Below are 12,679 nucleotides of genomic sequence, written 5' to 3' on the forward strand. Positions count from 1 at the left end.
CAACTTTCTAAGTGGGTGTCTGCGATCATCACCAATATGTGTAACGAATTACTGATTGAATCTAAAGACATAACCATGGAGGGCTAGGACAAATCAATTGCATATGGAAGGGGATGGACTCATGAGAGTCGTCACTCTACATGAAGGTGAAAAAAACTTCCACAAGGCTAGATTTGTTTTCCTTTAAAGTACACTTGAGATGATTTTTTGGCTGAGCAATATTGATTATGTCGATCACAGAAATAGACTTAACAATCACGCCCACCAGATGAACGCGCTGATCAGTCTTTGCAGATCGAAGGCGATTGACCTACATGGTACAATTCAAAACTATGGCAACATAGACAATTCTTCACTTCACAGCACGGACGATTCCGCCGAATCAACCCTGATTCCGACATTTTTGCTTCCCGGCCAGCTAAAGCCAGTCAAGGCGGGGTCCATAGTACAAAAGGACCCCGCGTAGATCTATCCTGAGCCGTGCAAAACACGCCCATGGCGATACTCAGAGCCAAGCAACATATTCATCAGGCACACTGCCAATACACTTCGAACGCGGGCAGCGGCTCCAGAGGCTTATTTTCGTAGTTTCCCAGCCACTGCTGATGAGGTGCCAATGGCTTTCCGTTGTTCACACCGCAAATGGGAGCCGGTGGTGGATCGATCCTAGTGCAGTCCAACAAAATGCCTGTGGCAGTGCAGATGTCGCAATTGTTCGTCACCTGAATCATCACTTCGGAAGGGTTTGTGGCGCTTGGGAAGGTAACTGAGCTGATATCCTGCAGCGTGCATCTGCCGGGCTTCCCTGGGCAGGTGCACACGTCGAACTGAGTGATGGGAGACAACCCAATCTCCTGGCTTGCGAGCGCCCCTGCAAAAAACAACAACAATCAATCGAGGCGCGATGAACTGGAGCACGGAGAGTTCCCACTTCTATTACCAACAAATACAACAGTCCTTACCTTGCATTCTCGGTGCAGAGCAAGAGGAGAAATGAACTAGCAGGATGAGCGCCCAACTCGCCGTCGTCAGACTCGACGTTGAAATCAGTCGCGCCATTGAGCTGGATGAATATCGGCGAAGAGACGAAGAAGGAGCAATCGAGTGGCTGCAAGCACGTTCTTGACTGGCCTGTTCACTTGACTTGACTCGCCTGTCCCTTGAATCCTTTACCCTCCCTTTTCTCGCTTGTTCACTTGACTCTCCCTCTTCGCTTGACCAGAATTCACACAAACCATTTTGACTTGGCCAGCACTAGGACGTTTTTTCAAATTCTGAAATCGTGTGCTTCCACATGGCACAATATACACCCTTAGATTTTTTTAATTCTGAAAGCCCAAAAGCTTTGAAAGCTTTTGAAAAGCTGCGTAAAAAGCCAACTGCGTAAAAAGCCAAGGCAAAACCTATAAATATAGGTGAAACTGTCCACTCAGATCATCCCTCTTATTGCTACCTTGGTCGCCTCCCTTCTCTTAAGAATCTTTCATTCACTCGCCTCCCTCCTCCTTGCATGCTCTAAATCCCGTTTCTCTTCCTCATCCAAACGAGGTCGTGTAGTTCTCGCCTCCCTCCTCCCTGCATGCTCTAAATCCCGTTTCTCTTCCTCATCCAAACGAGGTCGTGTAGTTCAGCGCCCAGATTTTTTTTCCAAAATCCGTGGAGACCTGCAAGTGCTCATATCAAGCGGTTCCTTCAAGCTCTAAATTGGTGGAGCTTTTGCATTCCCCAATTCGAGCGAAGAAGCTCCGTTTGCAACCACCGCTTCCGGCCCTTGGGACTCAACAGACCCTTCAATAAGCTGCACAGCTCCAACAACTCCGCAATCAACCTGGACATGAAAACAATTGGGTCGTCCATTTTTGCGGGGGCAGCCTGTGCAAGTCTAAGGTCAGAGGCATCGGCCATATTGACCCGACTTGCAGATGTTGCCCGTGGAACATTTGCAGAATTGTTGCCCCGAGCAAGTTCTCTTCGATAATAGAAGAGAACCCGCTGTCTGTGTGTGTAGGCTCAAGGAATAGGCACGTTGCTGTTCCAACACTGGCTGAGCCTTAGATGACTGGTTAGGTAGGCATTGTCGCTGATTTTGGAGGTTTGAAATAGCCTGGAACAGTCGCAGATCTATTCCAGGGCTGCATGTAGGCTAAAAAAGAAAATCTCTCCCAAATCGCACACAACACACCAGCAGCTCTCCCATCGTCAGGAAAAGCAGTTGAAGCTAAAAAGCCCATTAACAAAGGTACGCACCTAGAGCATGGTGGCATGGTGGTACGTTGGAGTTGAAGACGATTGCAAAGCAGAACGATTGCTGAAGCTGAAGATGATGGGAAAGCAACTCGTAGCGCAAAGTTAGTATCCATGCAAAAAGCAAACCGGCCTTAATAGGTTATGCTGCCCAATATCTTGCGGCAGTACTGATGTGTAAGTGCTGGCTTCAATTAGTCGGGTGGTGACTCTGGCGAGTCGAATCTTCTCGGCATACTTTGCGATTCTAATTTAAGAGTTCGAAATTGGATCCATTCCTCAAGACACGTTTTCAACAAAATCTTTGAGATGGAATAGAGAGACATGTTAGGCTATGGCGGAGATGAAGCTTGGAAGGTTGGCGATGGAGGAGATGAAGGTTCAAGGCTAGTTACAGTGTGAAAGGAGGCATTCGCCCAGGCCTGAATAAATGGTTGAATCTCTCTATATCTAGCTTACTATATACTGCCAATGCTCCAGTAACTAACTGCAGCTGTAAGCTTGCCAAAAGTCTCTGTGATCCTTTCTCAATAGCTCCCATAATTTGTGACGTCGTTTTTGGTGCTCTACACTAAATCGTAGTCGACCGCGAGGATTTAGGCATTAGTCTCTTTTGTGCATAGGCACCCCGTCTAGCTGATGATGAAGTGCAGTGAATTGCAGTGCTTTCATTCCTTAATTCGAGTTGCGCATGCATTCTCTACTATGCGTAGGCACTGTGTCTACATAGTCGGCATCATCATACACGACCATAGTCTACATCTTTGATCGTTGCATTGTGTATAGCTTTTCTACTTGAATTTTTCATCTTTAGGAAATTGCACATATGCTAACCAACATATCCAAACATCCAGAACATGAGGAATGCATATTGACTAATCATGATTGTTTTTCAGATTCCAACATTCCAGCAAAGAAATACGCGACTTCTCGTCGAGCTGTGGACGTCACAAAGGATACTCCACGTAAGTAGAATGTACGGTCATTTCAATTCTGAAATGTTTCTGTACCGTCTGTTGCTCTGGTCCGCATTAATGCGCTACACCTCCAACACTAGAGGTGACTATTCGAAACGGGGGGATGGCACGTTCCCCTATGATATATAATTTTTGGAGAGACATGTGCTGGCTCTCCACCATACATTACGTATGGTTTTTTTTTTTAAACACCTCATCTTCAGCACGCACACTTCTTCGCACATTCTGTTTCCACAAGGGAACATTACATTTGCTTGGTTCGACCAACATACTAATCATGTCTGCAACACTTCTGTTTTCGAGATGTTTGCAGCCTCCAAACGAGTGTCTTCTCCTAAAGGTACGCACAACAAAATGTATTTGCTTGATTCAAGTTATTTTATCAATTCTTTCACCTTCTAAAGATAGAGGTTCAGTCCATTTTGTTTTTCCTGTTGCGTTTAGACAAAACCACGTGAGTGAAATTGTAGCAAAGTTTCGGATGGTTTTTATTATTAATCCCTGTAGGTGTTTAAACCCGAACATAAGACATCGATTCATGTCACGATGTAGAAATGACCACCGGAAACTCCTTCGAACATGACCATTCGTCAATGCTCAGAGCAGATTGCGGCTTACGTCCCCAGGGACGAGGCCTTGGATCCTCGAAACACAAGGCTACGAGAACTAGTTCTCAGGAAGCAGTTGCACGTATGCAGGAAAGCGTGCTACGTCAAACCGTCACACCACAGTTGCAAGCACGGCTTCCCTTTCGCAACACAGCCAGAATATGAACCCATCCTCGACCCTCTGACGCAACGTTGGTTGTATTACCGGCCGGGACATGAGCACCGAAACGTCGTCCCTTACCACCCTTCCGTGTTACTGTTGTGGGGTGCACACATGAACATACAGTGGGTGACAAACTCTTCAATCTCTCACTACCTCCTCAAGTACGCGATGAAATCTGAACCAATGGGCAAACTGAACATCCGTTCAGAACACGCCTCGCGTTTGGGGTTGCAACATCTCGACGAAGTAAAGCTGAAACTCATCGCCGTGAGCCTCCTATCAAAACCAACCTCTCCAACAGAGGCCACGCTAAACTGCATGCAGATACCAACAATCACAAGGAGCGAGACCGTTCACTATGTCGACTCCTCACCACCATCTCTAAGACAATGCATCGTCTCGCGAAACAACAACGTCACCCTGCACCCGGTCGACATATACTGCGGGAGACCGAGCGTCATCGAGGATAGCACGTTCTACGATTACCATAGGCAATATGTGATCCGAAAGCCCAAGGAAACGCAACGTGGAACGGTCGGTCTTGACCTCTTAGGCAACAGGATCGCAAAATGTGAGCGAGTAGTCAGATTCACTGACTACCACCCTGGACATCAACCAGAGGGGTACTTCTACAACGTGCTCTTGCGAAAACTCAGCTTCAGGAATGAAACGGAGCTCATATCACCTACCAACATAGCTGGATCCTACTTTGTCGAATGCCAAATGCACGGCCTCATATTGAGCAACGAGGACCTCGAGATGTATCTGACCGAATACACGCAAAGGAACTTGCTAGCGACTGACCACACGGACCAGTTGATCAATATGATATTGCAAAAGGTTGCGATCATCCGAGACTGCCCGATGGAAGCGCCTAACATCGACCAGCAAACCGTCGAAGGGCCAACACACACGAGGATGTTGGAAAAAATGGCCGAGTTTCGCACCGTCACCAATGCCGCATTGACAGTAGAACAACAAAGAGTCTTCGAAAGCCTGGCTTCAACAAGCTCGGGGCTACACGTTGTTTGTGGAACACCAGGTAGTGGCAAAAGCTTCTTGATACGGTACTATGTTTCGCATCTGGTAGCGCAAAACAAAACGACAATACTCTGTGCATCAACAGGGGCAGCTGCGACGCGGCTGAGCGGGATTGCAACCACTGTACACTACCAATTCAAGATCCCTGTGCGCAGCAGTCGGTACCCATTGAACATCCATGAGACGGATGAGCGACACCTCGCAATCAAGGAAGCCAACGCGATCATCATTAACGAGATGTCCATGCTAACAAGGATGACTTTCGATCTCGTGGTAAGACAAATCGTCAATGTCACTAATGGCACATTGCATGAGCCATTCAGATACAAAATGCTCATAATTTTTGGTGACCTGGCGCAATTACTGCCAGTCTGCAAACACCGCGAGGATCTCTGCGAGTCGTGCCACATCACGTCCTCCGCGCACTGGGTTGCAGCGAAAATGTACCACATGCAATTCTCGGTGCGACATGCACGAGACATGCCGTTCCTGGCATTCTTGCATACCATAAGACTCAGGACGCCCACAACTGACGAGATTTCCGACTGTTTGGGGCAGTGCATTGTCGACAAGGAAGGTGCATGCCACTCCATCGATGCCGAAACAACCATCATTTGCACACACAGAGTCGATGTCGCTACCTTCAACGATGAGCTTGTGGAGAAATTCAACACTCCCAAGATGATTGTGCATGTTCAAATACACAGTAACGCCGCGAGCGAACCAGCTCTTAAAGAATGGTTGGACAAAAGCTTCAACGAGATAGGAAAAATTTGCGTGGGGGCGAAGGCAATGATAACGGAAAACATCGACCTCGCAATAGGTGCCACAAATGGAGCAATGTGCAAAATCAAGAGCATCAATGCAACTAGCAAACACGACGCGCGATCAAGAAACGGCTATACTCGAATAATTCATGGAACAATTTGGAGGGACGCACGACGCGACGCACCCGGTGACGACAATGGAGAAGCTTACGTATATTTTCGATAGGGACTTATACGAGGAGCGCTTCGGTATTGGAAACGATCCTTTCTCGCCAACAGAGAAAAACCAGGGCAAGTAAATAAATGCATTCTATTATGGACCTCAAATGGGAAAAAAAAGACCGAAAACCTCGATGACTAATGTAATTGTCAATGTTTACACAGGTACGACATTGAAAGACGCGAGCCTCGAGATGAAGGAGGAGCCTCCACTGAAGCGCCCGCGCAAGGGAATCGTGTGAGCCTCGTCGTCTACTGCATCACGTGCAAGCCCAACAACAGAAAATACATAGGGAGCACGACGGACCTGCCGCGGAGGATCAAACAGCATAATAAAAAACCACCGGCGAAAATGAAAGAGGACTTGCAGCGTTACAATCCCTTCAAAGAAAATTTCGAAATCAAAGTTTTGGAAACAACAGACACTGTAGACAAAGCACGAACTTTAGAGTAGTACTAAATAAGGAGCCACAACACAGTAGGTCCATTAGGTTACAACACGCTCGAGGGCCATCTGGCTAGAGCGCGGAAGTACTATTTCCTAAAGCGCAGGAACATAATTTGACCCAAAAAATAAACATTTGTGCCTTCGAAAAAAGGGATCCAATGAAGTTGCAAATGGTGCTGGAACTTTTGTCGTACATGCAATGCAGCTTTGGGTTTGGATTATTCCTATCACAGTTGTATGCTTCTGGCTCAATTTGGTTTTGATTTATTATTTATACATTTCTGAAATACATCTCCCCGTCGTTCGCTCGAAGTGGAATGACAATAGATTTGCTTACAGTGCAAAGAATAGCAATTAGTCTTCCTCAGAAAAAAAGAAAAACTACGTTTTATTGTCGACATGAACAACATCAAGTGCAAGCAGGACTGGATGATAACAAAATCTCTAGAAAAGGTTGCATGCAATTGAACATCAATCTTCTGCATCATTTCTGACAACGTGACTCATGTGAACCTCAACAAGATAGCAAAAGAGAGAAGTATTCATCAAGAGCCCAGCTGGCCAAGCACTCTAGTTCTCAACACACCACTTTCAAACTCTTTTCATGCGAATTTGCAGATTTATAGCCAGAATTTTGCAAGTTTACAAAATTGAGAAAATTGAGAAAATATTTTTTTACAAGTGAGAGTACTCACACAAACCATTTTTCCCAACACATCACAAAACAAAGTGTTCACTGTTTCAAACTCTTTTCATGGGCATTTGCAGAATTTTAGCCACAATTTGGCAAGTTTACAAAATTGAGAAAATATATTTTACAAGTGAAAATGAAAATGTTGCAAGTTTATTACATATAGTTTGTATACACTAATTTTTGTCCGCTTTACTAAGGTACTATGGGTTCATGTTGGGTTTTTTGGCTAATCAGGACTGATGGCCCTCTTTCATGAGTACTGAATCAAGCTAACCCTATTAAAAGTTGCTCAAATTACCTTGATTGTACCTAGATTCATTTAATCATGAGAGGCTAATCCTCACCCATCATTACACAACAAGGGCAATCTAGACAAAGATTTCTTTTAAAGTGAAAATAAAACAATTTGCTTAAGAATTTCTATATGTATTAGTGGTAATTAATTGATTAATCAACCAGAAAAATAGGGGAGAACATCTAACCAGGGGAAATGAAAAGATTGGTTTAACCGAAAAAGATTTAATAAAGAAAAATAAAAGCAAAAAAATCAAACATTCTAAAAAAGAATAAAACTTAGAAGTTAGGTTTAAAGAGCATTCGTCTATCATACACCTTAAAGCCATTAAAGAGAAGGAAATCCAATAGATAAATTTAAAAGGTGGAAGGGATTATTCAGCTGACAGTACTATCTTATAAACTATTATAAATTTAAAAGGTAGAAGTGATTATTCAGTTGATCTCGTCCGTTGATAATACTATCTTATAAACTATTACGATGATGCACGACCTTTAGGATACACTTGATCATCCTTCACATCCTAAGTCATCTGCTCACCTGCACACAAACTCCTTTATTGGCTCCACCACTTGTTTGTTTAGATATTGCTCCTCTTGATCTTCTCGTGGTCGGGTCTTTTGATCGGTTCCTTCTAGTAACATGGCAATCTTTGAGCTCGCTGTATGAATGGAGATCCAAGAAGGTCCTTCTTTTTGGTTTGGTGCCAAATGCGGCGAGCTTGTTTAGCTTCATCGTTTTTCTGTCTGCTTGCAAATGATATTCAATCACTGGTTCAAATCACTATTTTTTTGGCTAGTCTCCTCGAGGTTTGTCTTGCTTTTGGCTTCCTCCATTAATCTGGTCATAGATGCGATCAATGAAACCTCTCGTTTGATCACTTGCATGCGTGTTGTGTGGACGAATAACCATGTTGGCATTGTTTCTTTGGTGCTCTGAGAAATCTCTCTTGCTCTCTTTCCAATCATACCAAATGTTGTAGCATCAATCCTAGGATATGCAGACGTAGACTAATAGAATTACAAGTATAGGTAGGGCGCTCACTAATTGCTAAGTACTTTCAATTGTCTCAAAATATTTTCAATCTTACACGAGAAAAAATCCCTCCTCTACACGAATTTTAAGATTTTGATTTTCAATGTGAATATCATTCATTTATCCAATTTGCTTAATTGAGCAAAACTTTATTTAAATTAAGCTAAATATGTCCAACATATAAATAAAAATAATGTCATGAAATACTACAAGAGTGCATGTATGCACAAAAGCACTTGCTTCGACTTATGAGGCTCTATCAATTAAGACTCTATCAAAAAGAAATTTAAGGACAATTTCTACATCCATGTAGTTGAAAAAATGCAAGGTTACTTCAAAGAGATAGCCTCTACTTAACTTTGAGAGACCCGCTTATTGTCACTAATAGCTCTCTATATTTCAAAGTTCCTTCTTTTGTCATAGAGCACATAACTACAATCTTAAATGAAAACGTGGTTCCTACCGTTTAATGAAAATATCATAAAGAGAAAAAAAAAGAACGAACAGGGTCCATCAAGTCCCAATCCTCCCTGCAAATGTTAGGCCAAGGTAGTGTTTTATTATTGCTTTGGTGATGTGCAAAGATTTGAACCTTTTGGGAATTGAAACCCAACGAATACATGAATAAGACTGTGCTCACAAGAGCTCATAACTTATCCTTGACTGCAACCTAAATAATATTGTATCATGGACTACAACCATATGAAATATCATCCTTCGATCTTGCATCCCATGTGGCATCTCTACTGTTGATTTCAAAATTTATTTGCATCGAGAAAATGCATCAAAAGAAAGAAATGTTTTAAGAATTCAGGCTAAAGCAACATTGATAATATTAGAGTCCAATAGTATCGACTAAGTACTTTATTGTATCGAATAAACAATCACTGAGGCTGTGTTGATAAGGTAGGACATCTGTTCCAGAAATTATATTTCTGATATATCTTGCTTTGGACATTATTATTTTAGTCAAGTGTGACTATGGCAAAGTACTCCATAGGAGCGCACCAGACGCAGCGGGGGTCCTAGTGGATACTTTGTGTGGTTAGTTGGGGACGCCTGACTAGCTTATGTTTTGCCATGCTAGATGGTCGGTATTGTGGGCGATTCCATGTAATACTGATGTCGCTAGTGTTATTGGTGTTGTGCTTGATTATTGTGCTTTGAGCGCGGTTATGTTGGGATCGGTTGATTCGGTGATTCGTTCAATCGATTGTTAATAACTAATGTAATTGGAGGCTTGAGGACAGGTGATGGAACTCATAGCGAGGATTGGAGTTAGTGCGAGGGTACCGATCGAGGTGTTGCATAGCACATTTTATATGGCCATGGGCCAATTTTTTATTTGCTTTATTATTGCAAGTTTGAGCAATATATTTTGTAGTGGAAATAATTCATTTTTGGGCCCTAAGATGGCTATGTAAAGCAAATCCTCCCTCATTTTGGAAGAGAGGGATAATTTTGGCTCCTTGGTGCTTTTATGAAATATCATAAATACTCTAGATGAGGGAGGGTGAGTCACTCATTTAGGGGGGAGAGATTGTACCCAGTTTGGTGTCGCATTTGTGGTGTGATTGTGCTCTTCTTCTCCAAATTGATTAAGCGTTGACTTGGTATGTGAAAAGAAATACCTTTTTAGTTTCAGTGGTATCAGAGCTTTGGTGACACTCTTGTGAACGAAGAAAAGAAAAGAAAGTCTGAAGCTCCCTCGTGTGGATTCCAAAAAGAAAAAGAAAGAGACACCTTGGAAAGAGAAGTCTGGTGGAGAATCTAAGAGGACAAGCTAGTGGGAAAAGAAACTCAAAAAAAGATTGGCCGCGCATGTGTTTTGGAGGCCAACAAAGCCTAGTCTGTCGTGCCTTGTTTCGAAATTTTTTCCAAGAAGCTCTAAAGGCTAAAGCCTTTAACTTCTCTCTACCCACGTGACATGTCACAGGACTCTGACTCATAAGCCTTCTTCCTCTAATTTTGCACGCCCGTGATAGCCCACCTGCAGACTTGCTCATTAAAGCAAACTAGCAGCCCATTCAGTTTTCGTGCGAATCCCAATTGGTCATTGTGTAAAAAACCAAGGCCAGTCGTCTCTAAAGACCTTGGGAGTCTCTCACTTTGTGCGCACCTATCTGCAGTGTGTAGAGTCTGAGACCTACAGCCACCAGTAGTCTCTGTCCACACGCAATGCAGTCGTGTTGCCTTAGAGGCTATCAGAGCCTCCATTACTTTGGCAGCCCTTGTTGAAGTTCATTGGGAGTCAATTTCGCCCTGCACGGCACACACCTTTATGCTACATACCTGCATGCCCATGTTGTGCAACCCTCAGTCCATTGACCACACCGCAATCAGGAACAGTTGACTAGCCTCTCAAAGAGTGTATCTGCAGTCAGTCCCTCTTTCCCTCGGAATTAGCGACATCCTTCTTGCAAGCTTCAACGTCTACAAGTCAAAGTTTTTCTTTGACCATATAGATAGAGCAAGGGTAAAGGACCTAAGGTTCAAAAAAAAAAAGCCTTCAGGGAAATTATTTTTTAAAAGAGAGAGAGAGAGAGAGCGCTCCAAAGTTCCAAAAAAAAAAGAAGATGCTTTTCGTTTGGCGATCTACAACTCAAGTGCAAGGCCACTCCACCGACCAGCAAAGGTGTATTAAAAAGAAAGAAAGAGAGATCAAAGCAAAATCTGGAGAAGCTCGAATCAAGAAGGCGATTGGAACCACAAAATCACCATGTAATTAATTGGAGATCGATCGAGTGCATAGATGACTAATAGCGACATCATTGGTCACATATTTCCCACTCTAGTCCTTTCTACTTCCGATCAAAGAGTGAGATAAGTGATTTCTTTGCTTTATATTTCATACACTTAGTATCTTCTGCCATCCGTTCTCTTACCATACACTTGAATCACATTTTTATTTCATCAGTTTAATTTTTCATACAGTTAGTATCCTTATTATCCTCCGCTTCACTTTATTTATATTTATCACATTATCATGGCGCATCAGCCACAACCACACACACTCCAAGAGCAGTTAGACGCACTTCAGGCACAGTTGGCCAATGAGCATGAGCATAGGGAGAGATTGGAAAAGAAAATCAATGGTAAGAAAAGGAAGAGGTATTCATTTGATGATGAGTCATCCGACGATGATTTCGACGATGATCGTATTATGAGGACAGTCAAAGCCACATTGAGAGCACATAATTCGAGGAAGGAGAGTAAGATAAGTAGAAAAGCTTTCTCATTTCAAAATTTCGATGGAAAGAAAGAAGCATGCACTGTCTTGTCTTGGATCAGTCAGCTAGATGATTATTTTCAGGGAAGAAATTCTCTGAAAAATATAAGATTAAATGTGCTACAAATCATTTAGTAAGAGTGCTGCACTTTGGTGGAAGATCACTAAGCACAGAAAAAGGCGACCAAAATCTTGGAAGTCTTTTCAAAAGCTCATCAAGAGAGATTTTCTTCCCTCACAATTCAAAGCAAGAGCTAGACAACATTGGGATACTTTTAGGCAGTTCAATAAGGAGATGATCTCCACATATACTGATAGATTTTGGCAAATGTTGATCCAATTACAGTCCTTAGAGAAAGTTAATGAGTGAGATCAACGCAAGAAGTATGTGGCAGGTCTAAAATCTAAGTTGAGAGTCGAGATTAACATGTTTCATCCTCGCTCACTGAACTCTACGATTTCTCTTGCAATAAATTGTAAGAGGAAGAATGGGATCCCAAAAGAAGGGAAAGATTTCGAACGGCATGTACCCTTCCATAAGAAAAAGAGATTTGATAAAAAGCCCTTCTTTAAATCTAAAAATGGTTTTGTTCCACAGAAGACAGATTCTTCTTCGAAGCCGAACGGTGGAAATTTTCCAAAGAAAGAAATAAGGTGTTTCAAGTGCAACAATGTGGGACACATAGCCACTGAGTGTCCCAAAACAAAGAACACCCCGACGGTGAAAGTGCACATGATTGAACGAAGCAGCCAAGCAAGAGGGAGGTAAGTATAATTGTCATGCTCTTCTAAAAATGAAAGGTTTCATTAATGGCAAAGAGGAGGTTATTCTACATGACGATGGTAGTACACATGATTTTATTTTGGAAAGAGCCTTAGCAAAGCTAAACCTAGAGTCTTTCCCATCTAACTATAAGGTCAAAGCTGCTTTTACCAAAACAAAGTACAATTGCACTAGA

General features: G+C 42.8%; 1 protein-coding gene across 1 annotated transcript; it reads right to left on the reverse strand.

Moving 5' to 3' along the window:
- Window positions 1–237: 237 nt before the first annotated feature.
- On the reverse strand, window positions 238–1,238 carry LOC147883500 (uncharacterized). Its single transcript, XM_087399504.1, has 3 exons — window positions 1,197–1,238; window positions 963–1,108; window positions 238–871 (listed from the first exon to the last, which is right to left on the reverse strand). The coding sequence occupies exons 1-3, from the start codon at window positions 1,236–1,238 to the stop codon at window positions 667–669; spliced, it is 393 nt and encodes a 130-aa protein (XP_087255630.1). The 3' UTR covers window positions 238–666.
- Between the last annotated feature and the right edge of the window lie 11,441 nt (window positions 1,239–12,679).

This window comes from Dipteris shenzhenensis, chromosome 28 (genome assembly GCF_047967505.1).
Source record: "Dipteris shenzhenensis isolate YYH24624 ecotype China chromosome 28, Dip_SZ_1.0, whole genome shotgun sequence".
Lineage (NCBI taxonomy): Eukaryota > Viridiplantae > Streptophyta > Polypodiopsida > Gleicheniales > Dipteridaceae > Dipteris > Dipteris shenzhenensis.

Excerpts from the sequence above, each read along its gene's own strand:
- LOC147883500 (XM_087399504.1), bottom strand. The coding sequence starts at position 1,238 with ATGGTTTGTGTGAATTCTGGTCAAGCGAAGAGGGAGAGTCAA. Across the intron at positions 1,109-1,196 it reads AAGCGAAGAGGGAGAGTCAA|CCACTCGATTGCTCCTTCTT; the intron begins GTGAACAAGCGA and ends ACGTGCTTGCAG. Across the intron at positions 872-962 it reads CTCTGCACCGAGAATGCAAG|GGGCGCTCGCAAGCCAGGAG; the intron begins GTAAGGACTGTT and ends TGTTTTTTGCAG.